This window comes from Mytilus edulis, chromosome 4 (genome assembly GCF_963676685.1).
Source record: "Mytilus edulis chromosome 4, xbMytEdul2.2, whole genome shotgun sequence".
In the NCBI taxonomy this organism is placed as follows: Eukaryota; Metazoa; Mollusca; class Bivalvia; order Mytilida; family Mytilidae; genus Mytilus; species Mytilus edulis.
The window spans coordinates 29,855,710-29,881,364 of NC_092347.1; the positions used below are offsets into that span (position 1 = coordinate 29,855,710).

A 25,655-nucleotide genomic window follows, 5' to 3' on the forward strand; every position below is an offset into this window, starting at 1 on the left:
TCCAGTTTCTCTGTCTCCTTATTAAAAACGTCTTATATTTGACTACCTGTAGGGTTCTACACCCCGTAAAAAATATGTAAAATTTCCAAATTTCAATAAAACTTTTTTAGATAATGAAAAAAACGTTGTTTTCGCGTTACACTTTGTACCCGAATTTCCATAAAACTCGCCCTATTCGGACTAAGATTGGGGATAAATTCGTTATCTACGTTCATATCCGTAGATATGGATATTTTAACACCCTTCAGTACCCTGTACACCCTTCGGCTACGCCTCATGGTGTACTGGGGTACTTCAGGGTGTTAAAATATTCATATCTACGGATATGAACGTAGATAACTTATATTATTCCTTGTCTGTTTTCAGAGTGAAGAGCATACTTATACCTTTTTCTGTTTTCAGAGTGAAGAGCATACTTATACCTTTTTCTGTTTTCAGACTGAAGAGCATACTTATACCTTTTTCTGTTTTCAGAGTGAAGAGCATACTTAAACTTTTTTCTGTTTTTAGAGTGAAGAGCATACTTATACCTTTTTCTGTTTTCAGAGTGAAGAGCATACTTATGCCTTTGAGTTGGGAACCAAGGCAGCATGTAAACATTTGTGGAAATGTTGTGTGGAACATCATGCATTCTTCAGGTAAACATTAACACCTGTACACAGGTGCACAAACACAACCACATAACTGTACTGAAGCTTTACAAACATATTCTGCAAGAAGTTTCTCTTAAATGTATTGCACAATCGATATTAAACTTTCTGTATGAAATAGAAAGATTTTTTCCCAAGTTTCATATAATTGTATTGGAAATATTTTGTACATGGAGGACAACAAGAAAGTGAATGACTGTTTTAATCGTAAAGACAAGCATGTAGTCATGGTGGAGATTTTTTATGTGTTTTATTGTTGGTTGATTGACGGCCATAATTTTATGTTTGAAAAGTGAAAACTAAAAAAAAAAAAAAGATCATCATGCAAAAGATGACCATTGAAATTTAAAACATAATAGTTTTCTGAAAATATGTATTTATTGCACTTTTAAACATGTTTTATATTCCTGTGAAAATATTGCCTAGTAACACTATTTAATTGTCTATCAGATTTCTTTATATCTGGTGTGTTTCTCACTTTTTACTATTTATATGCTTTGTGTGATTTTAGTAGAATATGTATATCTGTAGAGTAGTTGCAAGTATAATTTCAATGTGTCATTGTGTTATGCATTGCATATACAATCATAATATATAATAGTAAAAATGAATTACTTTTTCTATTGGATACAGGGATCTCCATGGCCTGTTTAACGATGGCGCCCCGCCATCGTTCAAATGTCTTGCGCCATCGTCAAATGACTAGCGCCATCGTTAAATTATCTTGCGCCATCGTTAAATTGTCTTCCGCCATCGTTCAAAACTTCATCGTTTTTTGTAGCCCGACGCCATTTTTTTATCAATTATAATCAAATGCATGTAATTGCATAACACTTAGGCTTTTTATAATCCAATACAGTTCTAACGCCTGAGGGATATCCGGATTAAGATCGCTAATCACTTGTACCTGAGCTTGTACAGGTAGATCAACAAACCAGACTAGGGGAATACTATCTGAGGATAGACGATCCATTTGTCGAATTAATCAACTAAGTTTCAGCAAATGATTATGATAATTTAGATTAAATAAATAAATTAATAATCCAGTTACTTAGAAAACAGTTTAACAAGTAGAACACGTGCTTTATTTTGACTTACGCAATCAGCATCCCTCTTTTTTAAGCAGTACAAAATAAGACGCAAAACAGTAATTATTATTTCATCGCAAATAACTCGAGTACTGCTGTAACGATAATTTAGAATTATTTAAAAGTTTAAAAGTAAAAACTTAAAAATATTTCCTGTAAAGAAATATCGTATCGTAATTCCGAATTCATTTCGTATATTACAATCAAATTGATACATCCGCGTTTCCGGTTTCTGTTCAGACTCGATGCATGTTGCACAGCATCAATTTGCCAGATAAAGTCATTAAAAACCTTTTCATTTGTCAACGTTTGCTTTACAAATCTTTTTAACCTTTTACATAACCCGTACGAATCGTTTTGTTGTTGCTGCAAATCAGCCATACCGGTAATGGGTTCTGAATTTGACAGTGTCATGGATGAAAAATAAGCTCCACATCATATGATTTTTAACCCCCATAACAATAACCAAAAATACAAGAAATCTACATGGGGACCTTCATGACAGCTTTTGGTCATTCTCGACTAAGGGAGGACCATGAAGACTTGGCATTTAAATGGTTAAAAACGGCAATCAATGAAAATATTGATACTTTTAATTTTATAATGAAAATTCAAATAAATATAATTTAAATTAGCAATGAATTAGCATGTTCACCATTCCTTGTATGGAGGGATTAAATACTTCCGATCGCGCTACACTGTACAGCGAAGACACGGTTTGTAATGGTGAAAGTTCCTCCATGGTTCAATTTTCATCCATGGAGATCCCTGGGATATACATTATGTATGTTCATATACAAAATAAATGGTACATTGAAATTGTTTTATTCATTCATTATCCATCAAAACTGCAAATTGAATACATTTATTCATATTAAGAAAGAAACAAAATGAAAAACATTGTAAGGATTGAATTTTTATTTAAGAGTTGGGGAAAGTTGTTGGCATTATATTTTTGGATGGTATCTGCTAGCGTACAATGTCTTCATAATTGTAAAAAAAAAGTGAAATACCAATAAATAAGTAGTGTTGCATAAAATTATTCTCTTAAGTATATATAACAAATCTGGTGTCCAAGTCAATAAAATATCTTCAATTTACACAAAACATTCCATTTAATTTAACATATTCACTCGGTATCCTAATACATGGATATTGCTGATGACAAACATGCCTTTGCTAGCATATAATAGACTTTTTTCATATTACTGACTTTTGACTACAGAGTTGATATTTTTTGGGCAGGTTACCTACTTTTTCATAGGATATCCTGGTTCTCTGTCAAGTTAGAGCAATGTAAAGAAGTAAAATAAAGCTTTCAATTGGTACATTTTTGAGGAATAATTAACATTTTTATGTCTTCTTAACACTACAAAATAATTGGTAAACAGTAAACTCCCCCCCCCCCCCCCCCCTCCCCCTTTCCACACCAGAAAAATTAAAATTAAATAAAAATTGCCAATATTAAATGGTTGATTTTACATCTTTTTGTTGCACTTATCTACCCAAGTATTAGGATGTCCCACCACAGATTAAGCAACCTGTTAAAAATAAATTATAACCACAGTCAAAAGTCGGTAATATGAAAATAGTCTATTATAAAGCAGGAATCCAGTACTTGTTACAACACATCACATGGTATAGTAAGCTGGATTTCTGTGATGTAGTTATTATGTTAGCTATGAAAAATACAACAGCAATAACCAATGTATGAGGATACACAGTTATATTTTATTCCACAAGGCTTTCTGTTTTCAATTTTGAATTTGCACGTTTTCAGAAATCATCTGTTTAGAAACATTTATTTCATGTAATGTCAAGATAAAAATGAATGAAATCTCAAGCTTGTAGATTTGATAGAGCTATTATTCTTCTATTTTTATATTAGTTTCATCGACCATCATCTCATGTTAACATTATTTATCACTTCATTTTCATGTGCTATTCTCATGCTAGACTAAACCAAGTGGCAGATGCATTATCTATATCAGGAAAACACTTCAGGTCAAGCTCTAGAAGGAGTAAAAGGTAAGACATTTAAAGCTTCCCAATAACACAGATAGTGCTTGGGTTGCATGATTTTATCAGTTGTTGTAGATGCTTTTCTACTGATGATACTATTTTGATTTTTAAAAGATAAAATCTATACTGCTAATTTTTCTTGAAATCTCATTTACTTAGTCACAGCATGTTTGCAAATTTTTATTTTAATATTTTTTAGTACATATATTTACAATAATTTAAAATCATAAAAAAATTGCATGTCATACTGAAACATTATAATGAACAAGCTAGAAGTTTCTATTACTTTTAAAAATTATAAAGTGATTTTTAATGTTCGTGATTCAGGCGTACATACTGTAAATTCAGAAATTATTGCAAAAAATATGAATGGGTTATAACCGTAATTATAAAGACTCGCATTTTGAAATTATTTATATGGATTCAACAGTATTTTTCTCATTATTGCAAAATCTAAAATAGCACTTTAGTTTAAAATGACAAAATAATTACTGAATTTACAGTATTGTTCAATCAAAGTATGAAGTTTATTTCTCAAAATATTGTCACTAATATATTAGTTCTCCGGAATAAATATAGTTTTTAACACAAAAATTTCCCTATTGGAATTTTTGAAACAAGGAATGTTCCTATTTGAATTTTTGAAACAAGGACAAAAAAATTCTGATGATTAAAGTTGTATAAAGGATTATAAATTTATTTTTTTGGCATTATTCAGTGGCCGCCAATCAAGAGACACACAGTCAGAGTCAGGACGATCCCAGCCAGATGTACCAAGGGCACATAGTAAACGTTACCCCAGAAGGACAACTTCAGATTCAAGACTAAGTTGTAAGTCAATAAATAAACTTTCACAAACCATCAGAATAATTCATCTAGGTTTTAATATACAATGTTCCCAATATATTGTTTTTTTAATTGAGATGGATTAATATAAGTTCTTTGTTGTTTCTGTAAACCTGTATTTTTTTTGTATTTACTGTAATTTGCACACTTTTGAAAAATAAATATTGTTTAAACTGAACCATCAGAATTGTACTGAAAAGCATGAAATCTTCTTGCAAGAAATATATTACAAAATTTCATATAAGAACATTGATAAATGATTTGTAATTGAATACTCCTGAAAATTAAGGAGCAAAGCATGATTAAACTGTTTACATGTTATATTGGGAGTTTTATAATGTTCATTTGCAAATATTTCATGCATTTTTATGATGTCAAAAAATATAACAAATATTGAATAAGAAATGAGGACTCAACACACTATCAGGACGAATAGTTTAATAGTGAGTGATAATTATTGATCGATGTATAAATGGAGTTATTTCATTTGAATACTGTAAACCAACTTATTTCTGCAGATACTTTAATTTTGCATTTTACATTTTCTAGCCCATTAGCAGCCGTTTAATTTTGCGATTCTCAAATTTACTTGATGTAGATCAGTAAGGAAAAAAACAAGTGTAGCATATTCACGACGATTTATATTTGTGATATTTTTTCTACTCTTGGAAGTCACTATAATAAATCACTCACAAATTATTTTTGGTTTACAGTATTTTAATCACCTATTGTCCTATTGACCGTATTGTTTTATTAATATTAATAACAATCCTCATGTTCTATGAACAGAAAAGAGTTTCTTTTGACTAGATTTCTTATGTAGAATAAAAACCTTAGAACAATAGAATAAAAATTGATTTTTCCTAAACAAATTAACCTATTTTTAGCTCAGCTTTCTTCAGATGGATTACCATATATGCAAAATGACAGATCTGTTTCCATGGTAGCAGCTCCAGAATATGTCAAAGGGTGAGTACTTTTAGTCATAGCCAGAGAACCTATTAAAATAGATAAAAGACATACAGATTTTAATAAAATCATAGTTTTAAGTATTTATTTTAGTGGCAAAATTCTGAAAATTTGCTGTTATTTTCTTTTTACAAATGTACAAGTTCATTTTTTTTTTAATTTCCTATTCACAGGGCCCTTTTGAGCATTACAATTTTTGACTTTTCATTCCCTCTTTGATACAATTCTTTTTAACTTAGCTCACTCTAATTATGTTAATTAGGTGCAGCAAAATAACATTGTTCATGTATTTCCTGTAAAATCATTTTGTTTACAACCCTCAAAAATATGTGGGGTTTATTTGATTTGATTTTTAAAAATAAATATTTGAGTCTGTTATGAATATAAGTGTCTATTTATTTGAGGTTTGTGTACAAATTTGTGTTTGAAAATTTGATTTTTTCATTGGTTTCCTTTTTTTTCAAATATTTATTTTGTTTTTGTAGGCCTAGACATAGATCTTTACCAGAATTACATGGTTCTCCAAAGAGTACAAGGTCTGCACCATGGGAAGTGAACACAGATGTGTAAGTTATCATATACACAGAATTCAAAGAGCTCCCTCAGTTTCTAAGTTTCACAGCTTCTTTTAATTTTCCCAAAGGTCATATGTATATTCAGCTGTTATTTCCTTATTCTTAAATTTCATTTTGTAGTGAGTTGGTAGGTTACCTACTCTATATATTTAATATTCATGTTTGAAATAGATTGTACCAATAAAAACAGTAAGATATGAAATTCTTTATTTGTATTTCATATAAATTATCAGTAGAAATTGGTTTTCCATTTTGAAATATATCCTCTCAAAATTTACTTTTTTCGTCTCATGTGTTAGTTATGCACTATAACAGGTCATGGAAGACTCAACTTCAATTTTCATTTTTTAAGTTTTTGTGCATTTGTACAATTTTTTTCAAATTTGCTATTACAGTCTTAATGAATGAACTTCAGATATATAATAATTCTCCCCCAATCATATTTCATAGCTTCCATTTAAATGTAAAATACAATTTTTTTTTAGATAGACAGAATTTTCATAGTAGATTATATGCCTCTGTTTCTATATATGGTATATGTTTTTCAGTGGATTATACACCTCTGGTCGGGATTCCCCTGTTTCTATGTATAGTGATGCCAATAAATTTCCTAAAAAGTCACAAGGTCAAGGTAGCGATACAGAAAGTGGCCATAGGAGAAAGTAAGTCTATTTGTAATGTAGAAACTTACCAATTAAACTAAGTGGTAATTATAGTTCCACTAAGGTTTCACTCTGGACATTTATCTATTGAAGTAAGATCACCTTTTTACATACTTATGTATTTAGAACAGTAGATATTAATATCCATAAATATATACTGTGGATTCAATTATTTTTGTGGTTATCATTTTCGTAGATTCAGGAAAATTTGTATTTCATATTTCAATCTCTGCATATAAAGCCTATAGAGAACTTGTAAATCACTGAACATTTGAATTCATGGTTCATATGTCGAGGTAGTTTTTGATGAAGTTGAAGTCCAATCAACTTGAAACTTATTACATATGTTCCTTATGATATGATCTTTCTTATTTTAATGCCAAATTAGAGATTTTACCCCATTTTCACGGTCCACTGAACATAGAAAATGATAGTGTGGATGGGGCATCCGTGTACTTAGAACACATTCTTGTTTTTATAAATGTTAAGATGTAAATGTAGAAGTAATTATATAATTTATTTCAGATATTTTCCTAAAAATAAAGGATCAGATAATGAAAGTGATGTCTCATTTTCTAGAAGAATAAGGTAATAGATAGTTCTTGAAGAAAAAGGCAATTACATATGGGCTCATTCATTTTACAGGTAACACAGGTGAAAATAAAGAACTCATAATAAATATGTTTAAAGTTGGTTTGAATTTTGAAAATATTTTTAATTTATATTATATATTTTCTAAATTGTCTTCTAAAAATATAAAGTGATCATGAGAAATCCCTTCATAGCTTTAAACATACATGCAACTTAATTTTTCGAATATTTCAAAGTAAAATTTAATCTGCCCTTCCAAATCTAATGGTCATCCATGCATAACTAATGCTCTGGTTTCAAGATGTATTCTATATTTTCAGAAGAGAAGTGGATAGTGGCAGTGAATCTGATGTCTCGCCTGTTAGGTCTAGGCATAGACGACCTAAAAGTTCTGGAGACTGGTTTGAATCTCAATGGAAGGACGCTATGGAAGGGTAATTTCATTCACTTACACTGAATTATTAGGAATTAAATAAAAAAGAGAATGTTATAATATGAAAATATAAAGCATTATACGGTAACAGAGAATTAAACATTAATGATAATTTCTACAAAATGATGCCTTATCGCATCATTTAATTTGAAGCGATGTAAAGTAATTCTCTTTATCAAGTTTTTTCATAGATTTTTCTGTTTGCAAAATATGTCCTTAGGTTGTCATAGGATCTTGCAGATTTGTTTTACAAATATACATATTTACATCCTTAGGTACTATCCAAATAAGGAAACGCATATGAATGGGTAAGTATTTACTATTGTTTTGAAATTGTGTTTCTAGCTACATGTATTTACAAGGTAATGCATATAAACTAGGGGGAGATAATTTAGGACATTTTTTTTAACTACATGATGATGAATGTAAGAAATTTGTAAAAACATAATGACATTTTCAATCATTTGAACATTTATTTTCATCATTTGAACATTTATTTTCATCATTTAAATCATTTAAATATTTCAGTTTGATTTTAGTGAAGTATAAAAGAAACTGCTTCTTTTGCTTGTTAATTTTACCACTTTTTCAAAAATAAAGTTGTAATGTAATTATTATTTAAAGTGAACATTTATTTTGTAGCTCCATACCCTCTATTAACTCAGCTCCTGCAGGAGAAGCCAAGAGAAGGAGGAGAAGGAGAACTAAATCTCCAGGAACAACCAAACGACCTCCAGAAGAACTGAGAGAACATTTCAAGTAAGTATCACTTTTTGATATAATGAAAACTACGTGTCCCGGGAACAACCAAATGACTGTTAATGCCTATATATTATATAATACTACAAATAGAAGATGTTAAACAATTTGTTTAGTGCTTCATTGGTTGAATTGAAAATTCAACCTTTCAATTCAACCAAAGTTCTAAGCCTTTCAACTTAAGTTCTATGGTGCTAAGCCATTCAACTTAAGTTCTATGGTGCTAAGCCATTCAACAGACTCTTCTTTATTTAAGAGACATTCACTAAACTGATTCCCCATGATGCAATGCTTTTTTTATCGATCCTCTTATCTATAAACCACAGAACTTACACACTGTCATTTAATGTAAAAAAAATAAATAAATAAAGTAGTTTATTGTTTGTATTGCTAAACGAAGATATTTCTTTTCCTAGGTATAACTTGGTAGACACTGAGGGAATGTCAGTAGAGCAACTAAGAGATATACCATTTACACAAGTAGAGTAAGTATAGAAATTTATAGATATAGATATAAGAAGATGTGGTATGAGTGCTAATGAGACAACTCTCCATCCAAGCCAGAATTTGTAAAAGTAATCAATTATAGGTCAAAGTCTTCAACACTGAGCTTTGGCTCACATGGAACAGCAAGCTATAAAGGGCCTCGAAAAAGACTAGCATTAAACCATATAAACATGAAAATCAAGGAACTAATCTATATAAAAAAGAAGAAACTTGAAACACATATGAACCACATTAACAAATGACAACAACTGAACATCAGATTCCTGACTTTGGACAGGTGCAATGATTGCAAAATTTATGCCTGTTCTAATGATATCAAGAGTTGTAAGCCCTTGATAAAAACATACTGTTCCAAAAAAGACCAGTTCTGTGTTCAAAACACTTTGGTTTGCCTGGTCATAAATTAATTTTGTTAACTGACTTTTGATACTTTATCAAATATTTTGATACATTTTCGGCTTTTAAACCAAAATTGTTCCCATGAGGATTAAAGAGATTACCTAAAAGTCTATCCATTATATATAAACAGACATTAATGTTTACTTTGTCACACCTATAGTAAAAGGGACACTATTATGTTTTCTAGTCTTTTCTTCTTATTCTGTCTGCTGTTCTGGCAAGTAACTCATGTAAAGTTTTGTTTTAAGGAAGCTTACTTTGATGGATAGTTGTTTCATTGGCAATCATTATATGATATTCATCAAAACCATGGCAGATACTGTGCAAGTGCTTATGTGTTGTTTCATTTGATTTCAGGACCAAAGCCGAGCCTTTTAAAGTGAAATATTCTCCAAATACCAGACAAAGATACAGATCTCCTAAAAGAAAAAGCTATGGGTAAAATTATATTGCCAGTGTGAAGCATCTGCTAATAAAGAACAACAGACAAGTTAGAAATACTGTACAAGTAATTTAGAATTGGATCAAGAATTAAGAATAGAAACAGGAAATGTGTCAGATACAACCGAACCAAAGAGAATAAACAGCGGGTCGTCAACACAGCAAGAAAATCCAACACCTGGAGGCAGGCTCCAGCTCTCCCCTAAACAATAATGTTTACTAGTTAAGCTACATGGACACCAAGCTATTATCTGAAACATATCAATGAACCAAATTGAAAAAAAAAACAATAGAAGACTAACAAAGGCCAGAGGTTTCTGACTTGGACAAGTGCAAAAATGTGTCGCAGTTAAACATGTATTGTGATTCTTAACCCTTCTCTATATAAATAATAATATGAAAAACAAACTTCTAGATGGTTTGATCTTTGTAAATACTTAAGTTAGATAATGTTAATAGAAAAAAATAATGTCCATAATCAAGTAATTTTCATTTTATGAAATACACGTTTTCAGGTAAAATATAGCTTTCTTTCTTACCTTTAATCAGAATCTCATCTACCTCTGCCTTACTCCATTCTGTTGGGAAAAAGATAATGTATACAAACTTTCTATTACAGGGAACCAGACCACAATGCCAATCTACCTCAGAGTTCTGGTGAGGCTGAATTACCTCCCCCTTACTCCTCCTTGTTACAAGAGGCAGGACAGAAACATTACTACAGTGATACTAACTCTTTCAGGTTTGTTATTGTATTATACTTACCTCCCCCTTACTCCTCCTTGTTACAAGAGGCAGGACAGAAACATTACTACAGTGATACTAACTGTTACAGGTTTGTTATTGTATTATACTTACCTCCCCCTTACTCCTCCTTGTTACAAGAGGCAGGACAGAAACATTACTACAGTGATACTAACTCTTTCAGGTTTGTTATTGTTATAGACTTCATATATTTGTATGGCAAGAAGGTTTATATAAAAAAATAATCAGACTATAAATTGCCAGAAGGTTTCACCTGATCAAGATGCATAAATGATTTGTAAATGTATTAACCATAGAAATACACAACGAGTACAAAAGTAGTATACTTTCAATATTTTGATATTTTGTATGAGTTGATGACCATGCTTTTAGTACAAGAACTTTCTTTGATTGGTATTTTGTATGAGTTGATGACCATGCTTTTAGTACAAGAACTTTCTTTGATTGGTATTCTGATAACATTAATTTGTGTTCCTCTCAATAGGCTATTTTCATATTACCAACTTTTGACTCCGGTTTATATTATTTTTGACAAGTTACCTAAATCATCCTGGTACTTGGTCAATTACGAGGAATCATATTAAGTAATATCAAACCTTTAATCAGTGTAATTTGAATGGAAATTTTACTATTTACCGATGAGTTTGTTGTGTGAAGAAAAATGAAGCAGTATATTTTCCTCAAGAATTGTACAGATTAAAAGTTTTATGTTACTTCTTTACGTTGCTCTTAATTGACAGAGTACCAGGATGTCGTAGGTAACCTGTCGAAAAATAATATAAACCAGAGTCAAAAGTCAGTAAGTAATATGAAAATAACTAAATGACTATAAGAGCTTCTGTTTCAGGCTATAATATAACGTCCTTAAAACAGTTAATGAAATAAACTAAAGGAGCTACCATTTGATTTTTATGGGGGGGCTAGGATGAAAAATTTTGTCCTGCATTTTTTTTTTAGCTGTAATCTCTGTCCTGCCTTTTTATTTTTCACTCTGTTCGGACCTGCCTTTTTTTTTTTTTTAGTTTATCCCGACTTTTTTTACCTAAATTGTCGTCCTGACTTTTTATTTTGTAAGTGTCTCATCCTGCCTTTTTTTTTACTCAAAAATCCTGTCCTGCCTATTTTTATACGACCGCAAATTTTGAAAAAATTTTCGTCGTATATTGCTATCACGTTGGCGTCGGCGTCGTCGTCCGGCGTCCGAATACTTTTAGTTTTCGCACTCTAACTTTAGTAAAAGTGAATAGAAATCTATGAAATTTTAACACAAGGTTTATGACCATAAAAGGAAGGTTGGTATTGATTTTGGGAGTTTTGGTCCCAACATTTTAGGAATAAGGGGCCAGAAAGGGCCCAAATAAGCATTTTCTTGGTTTTCGCACCATAACTTTAGTTTAAGTTAACAGAAATCTATGAAATTTTGACACAAGGTTTATGACCACAAAAGAAAGATTGGGATTGATTTTGGGAGTTTTGGTTTCAATGGTTTAGGAATAAGGGGCCAATAAAGGGCCCAAATAAGCATTTTTCTTGGTTTTTGCACAATAACCTTAGGTTAAGTAAATGGAAATCTATGAAATTTAAACACAATGTTTATGACCACAAAAGGAAGGTTGGTATTGATTTTGGGAGTTTAGGACCCAACAGATTAGGAATTAGGGGCCAAAAAGGGACCCAAATAAGCATTTTTCTTGGTTTTCGCACTATAATGTTAGTATAAGTAAATACAAATCTATGAAATTTAAACACAAGGCTTATGACCATAAAAGGAAGGTTGGTATTGATTTTGGGAGTTTTGGTCCCAACAGTTTAGGAAAAAGGGGCCCAAAGGGTCCAAAATTAAACTTTGTTTGATTTCATCAAAATTGAATAATTGGGGTTCTTTGATATGCCGAATCTAACTGTATATGTAGATTCTCAACTTTTGGTCCCGTTTTCAAATTGGTCTACATTAAGGTCCAAAGGGTCAAAAATTAAACTTAGTTTGATTTTGACAAAAAATGAATCGGTTGGGTTCTTTGATATGTTGAATCTAAAAATGTACTTAGATTCTTGATTATTGAAGTTTTTTTGGTCCAGTTTTCAAATTGGTCTACATTAAGGTCCAAAGGGTCCAAAATTAAACTTTGTTTGATTTCATCAAAAATTGAATCCTTGGGGTTCTTTGATATGCCAAATCTAACTGTGTATGTAGATTCTTCATTTTTGGTCCTGTTTTCAAATTTCAAATTCTACATTAAAGTCCAAAGGGTCCAAAATTAAACTAAGTTTGATTTTAACAAAAATTGAATTCTTGGGCCTCTTTGATATGCTGAATCTAAACATGTACTTAGATTTTTGATTATGGGCCCAGTTTTCAAGTTGGTCCAAATCAGGATCTAAAATTATTATATTAAGTATTGTGCAATAGCAAGTCTTTTCAATTGCACAGTATTGTGCAATGGCAAGAAATATCTAATTGCACAATATTGTGAAATAGCAAATTTTTTTTTAATTAGAGTTATCTTTCTTTGTCCAGAATAGTAAGCAAGAAATATCCTATTTGTGCAATAGCAAGAATTTTTTTTAATTGGAGTTATCTTTCTTTGTCCAGAATCAACTTAAATCTTTGTTATATACAATATACAATGTATATACACTTTTTACTACCAACTGATAAATTTAAATAATCTTTACCATTCAGTGATAACAAGCAGTTTTTTTACATCTTAATATTTTATGATGTATTTAAATGAGTAGTTATTGTTGCAAACTCCATTAGAAATTTGAATTGATATCAGTTTTGAAAAAGGGAAACGGGGATGTGAAAAAAAAGGGGGGGGGGGTTAAATTTTTCTCATTTCAGATTTCATAAATAAAAAGAAAATTTCTTCAAACATTTTTTTGAGAGGATTAATATTCAACAGCATAGTGATTTGCTCAAAGGCAAAAAAAACCTTTTAAGTTCATTAGACCACATTCATTCTGTGTCAGAAACCTATGCTGTGTCAACTATTTAATTTTAGATTTAAAAAGTTTGAAGAAGAAATCTTTAATTGATTTGTAAAATCTTGGCATTTGTTTTGTGTAAAAAAAAACCATGTAATGTCAAAAATTTGATCACAATCCAAATTCAGAGCTGTATCATGCTTGAATGTTTTGTCCATACTTGCCCCAACTGTTCAGGGTTCGACCTCTGCGGTCGTATAAAGCTGCGCCCTGCGGAGCACCTGGTTTTCAAATTTCATCCTAGCCCCCCCATAAAAATCAAATGGTAGCTCCCTAAACCTGAGATGGTTCACTTTCAGAATTTTGGTTGATTAGTAATCAAACTTACCATACATAGATACAGATATGTAAATTGACATGTAACACTGAATACTGTAAACCAACTAGTTTTACAACAGATATAAATCATCATGTGTATGTCAAACTTTAACCTTCTATTATATAAATACAGCAATAAAGTTACAAAGTTGCAAAATCATATCAGAACAAAATTGAAAAAAAATGTCTGCAATTATAATAAGCTTACAGTATGTGGAACTTCTTTTGGTAAAGATGTATTATATACATTGACTATTTATTAGGGGCACTTCAAAAAACGTTTACTTTTGTACTTTCAGTAATCAGAGAAATCCAATGTATGACCAGAGAGATAGATCTAAGGTAAGGAAGTTATTATTTTCTTCGCTCCTTCCAATTGATATTATATCTTATTTTACCAAAAATTAGGAAAAAGTTGCCTCGAGTAAAAAAAAAAGAAAAATATATTTTGAGATACTTTATTGGATTTTACACCAAGATAATTTTGAGGTCTTGATAAAAACAACTTGTGGATTGAAAATTAAAAAAAGTAATTATAAAGAAAATTGTGTAACTGTGAATTTTGTGATTTTTTCCAATCATGAAATTCATTACCCTTTTTCAATTGTCTGTATATGTTTATACATGACATTGAAATGAAAGTTCTTGAAGCAACAATGTTTCACAGCCTCAAAATTGATACAAAGAAAATCAGTTCAGCAGTAATTTGATATTAGAAAATGTAAATTGTTGCAAAATCTTTGTATCCCCTTTTTTTACAACACAGGGTTTTAAGCCTTGGTTCCGAGATTCAATATCTCTAACGTCTTACAATATTGTATTTATTTACAACTCAGGGTTTTAAGCCTTGGTTCCCAGATTCAATATCTCTAGCGTCTTATGATACTGTACTGAGCCGTGATGACGCAAATAATTCTGATCAGGTTTGACTTCTTCAGTAATATCTGTCTAAATCTCACAAATAATAATAATCTTCTATTAGTCAATAACAGTACTAGTAGACTAATATAAAACAAATATTGCTAATATTTTATTATAGAACTTTATTTCTTCTACAAATTAAAATGGGGAGGGGATCTGTTAATCTCTAAGATTCAGCTTTATTTTAATGTAGACATGCATGGCTTTCATACTCCCTTAAAACAAATTGTTAGAAATGTTAAAGTCATCATCAATAAGAAGGATAATATTTTACAATTTCTCTCAATTTTCTAAATAATTTGTAGAACTTTATCTTTTAAAACTCGCATATAGAATTACTATCTATGAACATGAACACAAACAAGTGTATTAAACTCAAAGTATAGTCTAGCTTATATTCTAACAAAACAAAACAGAAAAGAGAAAAACATGCATTAACAGTCACAGAACATACACTATATATATATATATACAACTCGTCTAAACATCAACCCAACAATGTTAGATCTGTAAATTTGCTTATGCAAATGTTTTGTTCTTCCCTAGCCGGGATTCGAACCCATGCTACTGATATATATATATATAAAAAAAAAATTTAAATATACTTTTTCACTTTTTTGGTCTTTTTGGAAATGTTGTTTGTGCTGTATTTAGACCCCTGTACAACGAAATCTTTTTTACATGCACATGCATAAAAATTGCTGTTTTTATCCAACACAGTCATAGGTTTGATCGTTGTTTTCAATTTTGACTTGTGTATATATATATATATATATATATAAAATAAATGATATATGCCATTGGAATATTGAAATTATAAGGCATGGTACATATATTTTATTAGATAATGAGGTAGAACAGAACCGGTTCCTGTTTTATATATACTCTAGTTGACCAAACTGTTATGCTTTGTTGTCATTTTTCCATGTTACAATTATTTAATGGTTTAAGGTTTAGACAGGTGATTGACCATCAACTTGTGATGTTCAATAGGAAGTTATGTTATATTAGCTATGCTTTGAATTTTATGTTGAAGATAATATTAATGTTTTATATTATTTTTGAAGACATCTAACAGTAATAACACAGATCAAAGGACAGGTACACCTGGACAGAATTACAGGTAATGATATCAAATTGTATTCACTTTCTTGTGAGGGGAAAACTTCATGTACAACACTGTATCATTAATTCAGAACATTACCGTTTGGAATCATACATTCAAGTATTTGGTGGTAGTTTTTTGCTCTGACAATTTAAGATCGGGCACTATTTATGTTTTTTTGTCTTGGTAAAGATTCAAGGTTAGCTGTATTTCCTGTTACCTAGAGAGTCCAGGGTCAAAGCAACGGATATAGAATATATACAAGGGCTAATACAGAAACATAAATATGGAGAAAATGTTTTTAAAACAATAATTCTGAAACCAGGAAATCACATTTTTAATCACAGTCAATTGCAAATATACATGAATAAGCACAGGGCACAAAGGAAGGCAGTTTTCCTGCTGAAGGTTATGGAAAATTTGGACGATCAGAAGTGTATCTAGAGTATATTTGAACACTTTTATTGCACTGAAGGAAAATACCCATTTCTGTTTACAAGAATACTTGTAATTTTAGCTTACAAAATTTTCTTGACAGAAGCAATGTTATGAACATAAGAAGTACAGAACAAAAAGCTCAAGGTCAACAACAGCAGCAGACAGGAAGAAGGTAGGTCACATGACTTAGTGTACTTAATCTATCCACAGTAGTCAATCAGATCAGTTTTGTGTTTAATTTTATTCAGTTAATTATTTTTTGAATGATTTTCTAATTATTTGCATGATTCAACAATTTTTGTATCAGGCTTAGCTAGAAATCTCATTAGTAAACAATAAATAGATTTAGTCTTCGTACAATGAAATAATTTTGTCTAGTGAATTACCATGTAATGATGAGTATCAAATATCTGGATTAGCATGACAATTTTGTTAAAATACATAATATTTGAAAATATCTTAAAACAAAGGGGAATAGATACTTATCTTGTATATTTTAGAAACAAAGTACTTGGTTACTATAATTCTGGTTATCTTTGACCTATAACAATAAGTATATATTCAAAATTAGACTTGGCAAAAAAGAGTTACACGATATTTTATGGTTGATAAATATAAGATAAAGAAAATTAAAATTAGTTCTGATGTTAATGAGATGCCAAGCTGGCTCAATAACTAAGTTACGTAACTTTTGTTATATACCTTGTTTATATCACAAGTAAGGTGTAAGTATTTTTAAGAATCTAACTAAATTTAACACACAAAAATAGTCAATTCAAAAGTTTTTATATAGTGTTATTTATTAAGATTAATTTTTAAATGAACCAGTTTTAATGGGCTTCACATCTGGAAATTATTATCATTATTAATATTTACATAATATAACCTGAAATTAAGGGAGTAACTCCCCTGAAATTGTAATTTGTTTTTGTGATTTTTATTGGAATTTCATGCAGAATGTAAACAAAAAGTGATTTTTTTTTTTATTGGCAAGATATTATATATGTGCGTTCTAATCAAATTTGCTGGGTTTTTACCCACAATTATTTTCTTAGAAATACTTGCACTCTTTTAATACACGTAATTATGTGTGTAAATGATTCCTGGTACAATAAGTTTAACAACAGATATATTTGTTTTGTCAGTTTCTTGTCTGTTTCACAGTATAACCAAGACAATATATATATTCATAACTGTATAAATCACAACATCACAATCATATCTGCTTCCATTCTCTGATCATATAAAGTTGGGGAAATTTGTAAAGTTAATCATACGGACGAATATGTTCTCTTTTCTTTATTTTTCAACAACAAAAAATAATAAAATTTTTTTTAAGTATTTTATTGTTTTGTCTTAGAGTTACATGGCATAAATCTTGCTTCTGTTGGATTTTAAAGGACAGAAGCTTGAAGCCAAAAAAAATTGTCAAAATCAAACTTAGAACATTAATTTTAGTGTATTTTTCTACAAACTTTTATTTTTAATTGCCTCCATGGATTCTCGTTCGATTGTATTCCCTGTCAGTTGTTCTGTTCTTACATCCTGGACTGGGTTGCACAAACGTCTATTAAAGTTAATAGTCTATTAAAAGTACACTTAAATTTAATAGTCTATTATTTGCGTTGCACAAAATTTAATTAACGTTAATAGTCTATTAACTCACTATTAAATTTAATTGAACGAAGGAGCGCTATTAAGTCCTTAATTGTACATTTAAAATGGATGCCATGCAAGTGCTTGGATTACTTGTACCTCAAAATCAGCCGAAGAATACCGTGACAGGCTTCTCAACTCGATGATTTGACGGACTGAGAGCCTCGCACAGCCGGTGATATCCCACATTGTATGATTTCGCCACAAAAAGAATTGTTTTTGTTATTATTAAATTATAATAATAGAAAGAAAAGATTAAAAAAGTTTTTGAAGCATAAATGAAGATATTATTGTAATTCTATGATTAACCATTGTCATTATGAATCTATTAGGGAAACAATGGTTTTATTTTCAATACGGCAAGTGTCATTAAACTGAAGAAAAAAACTTTTGCCCTCATCCTTGGAAGTATGCTTTGTTCAAACTGAAATATATTTCTTAATATAAAATCCATTCTCCAAAATTAACAATTTTTAAAAGGCATGCATGGACGAAAGCATTGGACATTTGAAAACCTTTTATAACAGGGGTGAAGAATGTGCAATCTCCGTTGACGCTTTGATAAAGAGTGCTTTCTTTCACGTCCGCATTTCTATTAAGTATGGCATGCCGGGTTAACATTTTAATGATTACTACAGATTGGAGAAATGAATAACAGAACAGTGCACAATAACGTACAATAGAATACATTGTTAGTCGTAGGAGATAAGAGAAACTACGTGACACTTTTGATCTTTTTTTTTTATTTAAGATGGCATGGTGTATATTGTCCATAATATTTATATCCAATACATATTTTTAAAACAATTTTTTTTTGCAACCGAAAACTGTAATGAAGAAGAAACAAAACTATCCGACACTTTGGTATATCTTGGGTATAAACTTCAAACAAATATCTGATATTGACATTGGATAGGGTTCATAATAACATAAACAATTATTGGACTTTTGGGGATCGCCCAGATATTCAGACACCCCACTGGTCCAACACCCCAATAGTCCGATAAAGGTTAATAAGTGTCGTAATAGAAAATATACTTCATGAGTAGAGCTTCATGAGGGTGTTGATGTGGATTTACAGAATAGAGAATAGTGATGTGGGGGGGGGGGGGGGGGTTAAAGAATAGAGAAAAATGAGGTCCTAAAATAATGGGCAAAAGTATAAAAAATAGAGAAAATGGCAAACATTTTAAAGAATACAGATATCAGTGTATGTAAAGTGCGGATCCTAAAATACCATTTTCACTGTATATGCCATGCATTTCTGATGTGGAATGGTAAATAAACAGACGAAAAAATTATGATATTTGAAGAAAATGAAGAAAAATAGTTCACATGTAAATGTTTAGTAATAAATGATACAAGTTAGACAAAGTACGAGATGGGAACGGGTTTTTATCGCGCCGAGAGCCATCCATACGTGAAATATATACCGAAATAGGTGAATATTTAGGACGTTTTACGAACAAATCGTGCAGGTGATTAAAAACTAGCAGGAAAGATGTAGTTGAAGAAAAATATTCATTTCAACACAATTATTAATGCTGTATAACGTAGAATAGCTTTTGTTATTCAGTTTGTCCATATTGTATTGAATTCCACTATGATGCTATCTTTATCGAGTCATGTTTACTGTTGAATAATGATACATTACTTTCATTTTCACTGTAGAGCGATTCATTAGTATTGTATATGCGGTGCATTTTCACTGTATGCATTTTATTCATTTTTATGCAATAAATTCCTAATTCAGCCGACTTGCTCAAACAATGATTAAAGTAAGAAAAGGGTTTGATAGTACTGACTTTGAGATGGAAAGTTTTATTGAACAATCCATTAAATTAAATAGAATTAATATTTATTTTAAATATAATACATTGTAGTCATAATATAACAACATGTGGATCATTTAAGAGTTGAAAGTGTAACTGTTTTAGATTAAAGAAATATATTTTAAAATGCATGCCAATTTGATAAAATTCATGTTTCTGCAGTAGTCATTATACGCATGTGCAAACAAATTTTATCATTGGATTTTGAGTATGGGTCTATTTACAAAGCAGAAGCATGTCATCGTTTTTTTTTATAATTAATCAGCATCTTTATTTAAAGTGCAGTTCTATTTATACAATGCAATGACACTTCATCACTGAATACGTACATCTATCATGTCTATCGAAATAGAATGGGATAAAAAAGGGATAAAAAAAACCAATGCTTTTCTAATATTTTTTTATAAATCTCTTCTTGACCAATTTCAACGAGGTTTTGACGTAAGATTTTTGATTTTTGGTCCGGTTTTAAATTGGCCCACAGGGTCCAAAATAAAACTTGAGGTTCTTTGGTAGGCTGAATCCATACATGATTGTGTTTTTTTTGTTTTTTTTTGGTCCATTTAACAAGTTTGTGGGATCCTAACTGTCAAGAAATATATTCTTTTGAATTTCAACAATAATTGAATATTTGGGGTACTTTGGCATGCTGAATTTTACCGTGTTTTTAATTTTGTGATTTTGGTATTTTGGGCCAAATTATCGAAATGGTTTGGGAGAGATACATAGCTGTGTATCGTCATGTAAGTTATTCGATAAAGCTTGACAAAGCTTATTTAGTTTGACAAAATGTTCGCTACACCGCGTCTCATTCATTCTTTATTTTTAGGGGTGAATATATCCGACCACTTTCACTAATACATATCTACCGATCAACTGTGATAAATTGTCTGAGCCTTCTGCAAGCAAAATTCCCGGCGTTTCCTATTCAATACTAGTATGTACTTTCATTGTCTTGTGGCAGTTCAAGTGTCATTGACCCTTTTTTCATGCCGGATGGCAACTATTACAGGGTCTATCTAATTTTTTTTACTGTCAAATGATTGTTCTCGGCCTGAACATGCATGTCAATAATATTTGCCACTGGACATCACGCAAAATTGAAATATTGATTGTAAGTACTTTATGATATGTTACTTGTATTATTATTATACCCCCGCTTTGAAAAAAGGGGGGTATACTGTTTTACCTCTGTCTGTCCTTCCTTCAGTCCGTCAGTCTGTCAGTCAGTTCGTCCGTCCCATGAATATTTTTCGTCACATTTTTCTCAGGAACGACACTTCCAGAATTTCTGAAATTTGGTTTCAGGCTTGATATAAGTCAGCTTTACTGTGTGATGCGTTTTCAGATTCATCACTCGACAACTTCCTGTTTACCGAACACTTGTATCATTTTTACACCTGATAGCAAATGCATATTTGGACGGGGGTATCATCAGTGAGCAGAAGCTCACAGTTTTACTTGTTTTTAGGACTATCAGGAGGAATGTAGGTTTAACTGATTGGATTATTTTTTTGAAATCAAAAGTATTTATTCAAAAAAGTTGTTGAATTATTCCATGTCAGACTATTTGGGGTATTGGACTATCATGGGGTGTCGGACTAATGGGACGTCGGACTATTGGGTTGTCGCACCAATGTGGTGTCAGACTAATGGAACATCTGAATAACGGGGCTGCCCCGATTTATGATACTTAATTTCTTCCCTCGTGTATTTTTTTCGAGAATTTTCAATCCCTTGCAATGGCAACACAAGCAATTTATTGTATCTTGTTTGAAATAAATTAGCGGCTAAATTTTTCTCATGGGAGATTAAAAATTTATGATTTTACCACGATTGTGCCAAATACTATAGTAATTTATTCGAGTTCCCAACCTTCCATAAACGAAGTGAAAAATGGACTTAGATTGAGTCAGACTCTCAAAATGGAAGATATAAATATAGCAGGCTGCAGTTGTCAATTTTCTTTTGTAGACGTCGACTATGAACTTTACATTTAAATTAGTAACATAATGGAATTTAAGACTAATGCTTTTTTATTCCCCTATTCCCCTCGTTTTTCGAGACTTTTCCATCTTTTTCAATACAACATATGCAATTTCTTGTATTTTGGTCATGTTTTGGTGTCAATTGAAAGTAGACCCAGGGTTGCGTTCAATATATTAGCGGCTACGTAGATGTATGACTATTGAACGTGTAGCTAGCCTAGCAGCTACGTAGATATTAATAGCAGCTAGGCTAGCTACACGTTCAATAGTCATAAATCTACGTAGCACTATGTAGCATTATTTAGCTGCTTCGATGTTGAACACAACCCCGTTGAAAAATGCTGAAATCGCTGAAATTGTGTTGACGTCATGAAAAATTGATGAAAATCGCCGAAATCGTGTTGACGTCATGGAAAATTGATGAAAATCGTGAAAATCATGATGACGTCGTGAAAACGATGAAAATCGTAATGATGTTGTGAAAAAATGATGAAACTCGCAGAATTAAATGGAGCTTAATTGACTATTAAAATGTTAATAGTCACTTAATTGTCTATTAGTTAATAGTATCCTTAAAAGTGATTCGTGCAACGCTATTAAATCACTCTATTAACTAATTGTCAATTAGATATTTAATAGTCTATTAGAAGTTAATAGTCTATTAACTTAATAGACGTTTGTGCAACCCAGTCCTGACTATAAGGTTTAAGTTTTACTTTAGTGTTTAAATACCATGAAGTTATTTTTATTATTATTATTTACAGTGCTTATATAGCGCTTATCTAAATAAACGCTTTACAATGCATAAAAAACAATGAAACAAGTACATATAAACAAATTTAAAAATAAAATCAAAATAGAAACCGTAAAAAAAAAAAAAAAGTTGAGGTCACATCAACATGAAACTTGGTACTCATATTGGCCATAATTTCCCTGTTCACTTATCATATATTATAAATGTGATACACGATAGTGTCAAACCATTAAATTTTCATGGTGTAGTTTTTGGTTAAGTTAGTTTTCCATGAAGTTGTTGTCATTTCAACTTGAAAATCAGTTTACATGTTTAAGATGTGAACTTTTTAAATTATATGCTAAAATACAGTTTTGACCCTTATTTCACTGTTCACTAAACATGGAAATATGATTCTTTAATTTTCAATGTTTTTTTCGCATTTCTTGAGCCATGGAAATTTTTTTTCTCATCATTAGTGAAAAATCTGTTCCCAGCAAATGATTGGTTGAAATTTTATTATGAAGTTAAATTTTCTTGATGTTTTCTAAATTTCCTATGTCCTGAAAAAAGATGTTTGATGATGTCACATTAAAAGAACGAAACTTTTTGCAAATCTTTAAAATGGAAGGATAAAACTCATTAGAAAAACAGATTCCGACACTATAACTTATGTATTACAATATTCCTCCACTCTTGACAGTTAAATTTAGATTATTTAACTTGGCAAGCCTCATGCTTTAAAAATATTAAAACTTAACTGTCTTGAGTGGAGAAATATCGTAACACTCTTATTGCAGTGATGAAATCTATATTTGTGTGACTTGTGGACACATATTCTTATATATCTTATATATTCTTTTTTAAATATCTGCATATTCTTTATGGTTTAGAGAGTGGAAACAAAACATTTCATCACAAATCATCCCATCACATACATTAATCACAGTAACAAATCATCCAAAAATATTTTGATATGATTTCCGTGCAGCACACCACAACAAACAGCAGACACACAGACAAACATACAAACAAACAACGAGGCAGTATCAGAGGAGTCAGACAGTGTATTTGAATCTAATACTACTAACAGGTAAACTGTACACCATATAACTTACTGTGATATTATCTGAAACTTTGTAGAATATGAAGAGAATATTTTTTCTTATTTGTATTTCATCTTTGTTATGTACTTTTTTTTATATATACATGTATATATTTTGTAATTGAAAGTGAATAACATGCACAATGTAGTTAATACTGTAATCCAAGTAAACTTAGATAATATTTTCATGATTAACACATTATAGTCAACATAACCGCATTGAATTTATTATACCCCAATGCTAGTACCGTATATAGTTTTGAATAGATTGGTCAGTCATTTTGGTATCCAGTTGTTCAAATACTTTATTTTGGATTTGAAACCTTACTTGGATATGTGGTCACATATGATAAGAAGAATATAAATTTTATGAGGTCTCTATAACCAAGGTTAAATTTAATGAAAAAAAAATAGACCAAAATGTGTGCAGAAAAGTGGTTTCTTTGAAAATGATACAAATTCTACACATTTGATTGCAATCTCACTTGGATGTATTGTTATATTTAACCCTTTAACCCCCAATCCCGCCTGTAGGCGTGATGGCGACAACCATTCTTTGATGGCCCGTATGACCCTCCATACTTTTTTTGAACTGCCCCAGCTGAACTGTCATGATAGCAGGGACTTCAACCAAGTAGTTCATGGTCCATCAACTCTTCTCAGATGTCTGTTCATGAAAATATGGCACTTTGAAAGCCGTTTAAGAGTTCAAAATCGGAAAAACATGAAAAGTAGCCAAAATCCGGTGGGGGTGGGCATCTTTTGATGGCCACTACGTAACTGGAAGTGACTGTTGGCAAAAACTATTATCATATATGCATGCATAGGTGGTATAGGAACACGACGAGGTATACTATGGCCAATAGGAATCTAGTCTGTAAAATCTAGGTCACCGTTTTGTCAAAAATCCATAAAAACGGACATTTAGGCAGACCTGACTTGACAATAATAATTCCCAAGCAAGACACTGAAGTCCAATATACTCCCAGCTAGCATGAATGGACTACTGTAACTATAGGGTAATACTTGAATGACAAAAAAAAACACAGTCGTGTCAGTGTTCACCTCTCAAGGTCGTTTTGAAATCGGAAAATAGACGGAAAATCACCATTTTTCACTGGGGGTGGGTTCAAACCCACGAGAAAATATTGCACCTCCCACCCCACCCCCCACCCATGCCATCCGCCCCCAAATCCCAATAAGTAGTTTAATAGATGAGCATCAGTTACAGCATCAGGAGTTTGCTCATTTGCATATAATTTGCATATGTTTGCAAATTTTCGAAAATGCCTGATTTTCCAAAAATGTCTTGGGGGCGAATGAGTTAATGAGAGGAAGATCCCTTTTGGATTTAAAGTCACTTTGTTTAAGTTCAAGGTTAAAGTTACTTGAAATAAAAGAGATTTTGTGAAGATAAGTTGTTTCCTGGTCCAAAATCAACCCTTCATTTGGGATGGCAACCATGCATAGATATGTTGTCGTTTAATTAGAGGATGATTATTTATATTTATTGATTTATGAACTCAATTAGTCCAAGGTCAAGGTTACCTTAAAAAAAAACCAGATTTTTGAGACACAACATTACTGTTTACAAAAAAATCAGAAATAAATCACATTTAAAAGTAAACAGAAAAACAAACATGCCATCAGGTTACTTGAAACTTTCCCCATTTTATTGGGGAGTTTAGGGGTCTGTTAACACTTTAGGTTCGTCAATTTTTCTGAATGTTCTACCTTTTTGATTTAGTCTACAATTGAAATCAATATTTTAAAATATTTGCTTGATATTTTTACTCACAACTGGGAAGTAAAAAAAATACTAGCAAATTAAATCAAATCATTTTAAAATTGCAACCTAAAAAAG

General features: G+C 31.0%; 1 protein-coding gene across 16 annotated transcripts in view; it reads left to right on the top strand.

Moving 5' to 3' along the window:
- Positions 1–25,655, top strand: part of LOC139519389 (band 4.1-like protein 4A) — a 50,676-nt gene that overhangs the window by 20,956 nt on the left and 4,065 nt on the right. For 3 of the 16 annotated variants that reach the window (XM_071311425.1, XM_071311423.1, XM_071311426.1), the window contains 18 exons: positions 547–638; positions 3,695–3,766; positions 4,479–4,591; positions 5,494–5,575; positions 6,061–6,141; positions 6,699–6,812; positions 7,338–7,400; positions 7,724–7,837; positions 8,112–8,144; positions 8,479–8,595; positions 9,012–9,080; positions 9,859–9,939; positions 10,562–10,684; positions 14,313–14,355; positions 14,850–14,936; positions 16,002–16,057; positions 16,578–16,649; positions 23,678–23,779. In XM_071311425.1, the coding sequence (XP_071167526.1) occupies positions 547–638; positions 3,695–3,766; positions 4,479–4,591; positions 5,494–5,575; positions 6,061–6,141; positions 6,699–6,812; positions 7,338–7,400; positions 7,724–7,837; positions 8,112–8,144; positions 8,479–8,595; positions 9,012–9,080; positions 9,859–9,939; positions 10,562–10,684; positions 14,313–14,355; positions 14,850–14,936; positions 16,002–16,057; positions 16,578–16,649; positions 23,678–23,779 (1,514 nt within the window). The remainder of the gene's footprint in view (positions 1–546; positions 639–3,694; positions 3,767–4,478; positions 4,592–5,493; positions 5,576–6,060; positions 6,142–6,698; positions 6,813–7,337; positions 7,401–7,723; positions 7,838–8,111; positions 8,145–8,478; positions 8,596–9,011; positions 9,081–9,858; positions 9,940–10,561; positions 10,685–14,312; positions 14,356–14,849; positions 14,937–16,001; positions 16,058–16,577; positions 16,650–23,677; positions 23,780–25,655) is intronic. The other 13 variants (XM_071311433.1, XM_071311428.1, XM_071311434.1 and 10 more) reach the window with 9 other exon arrangements.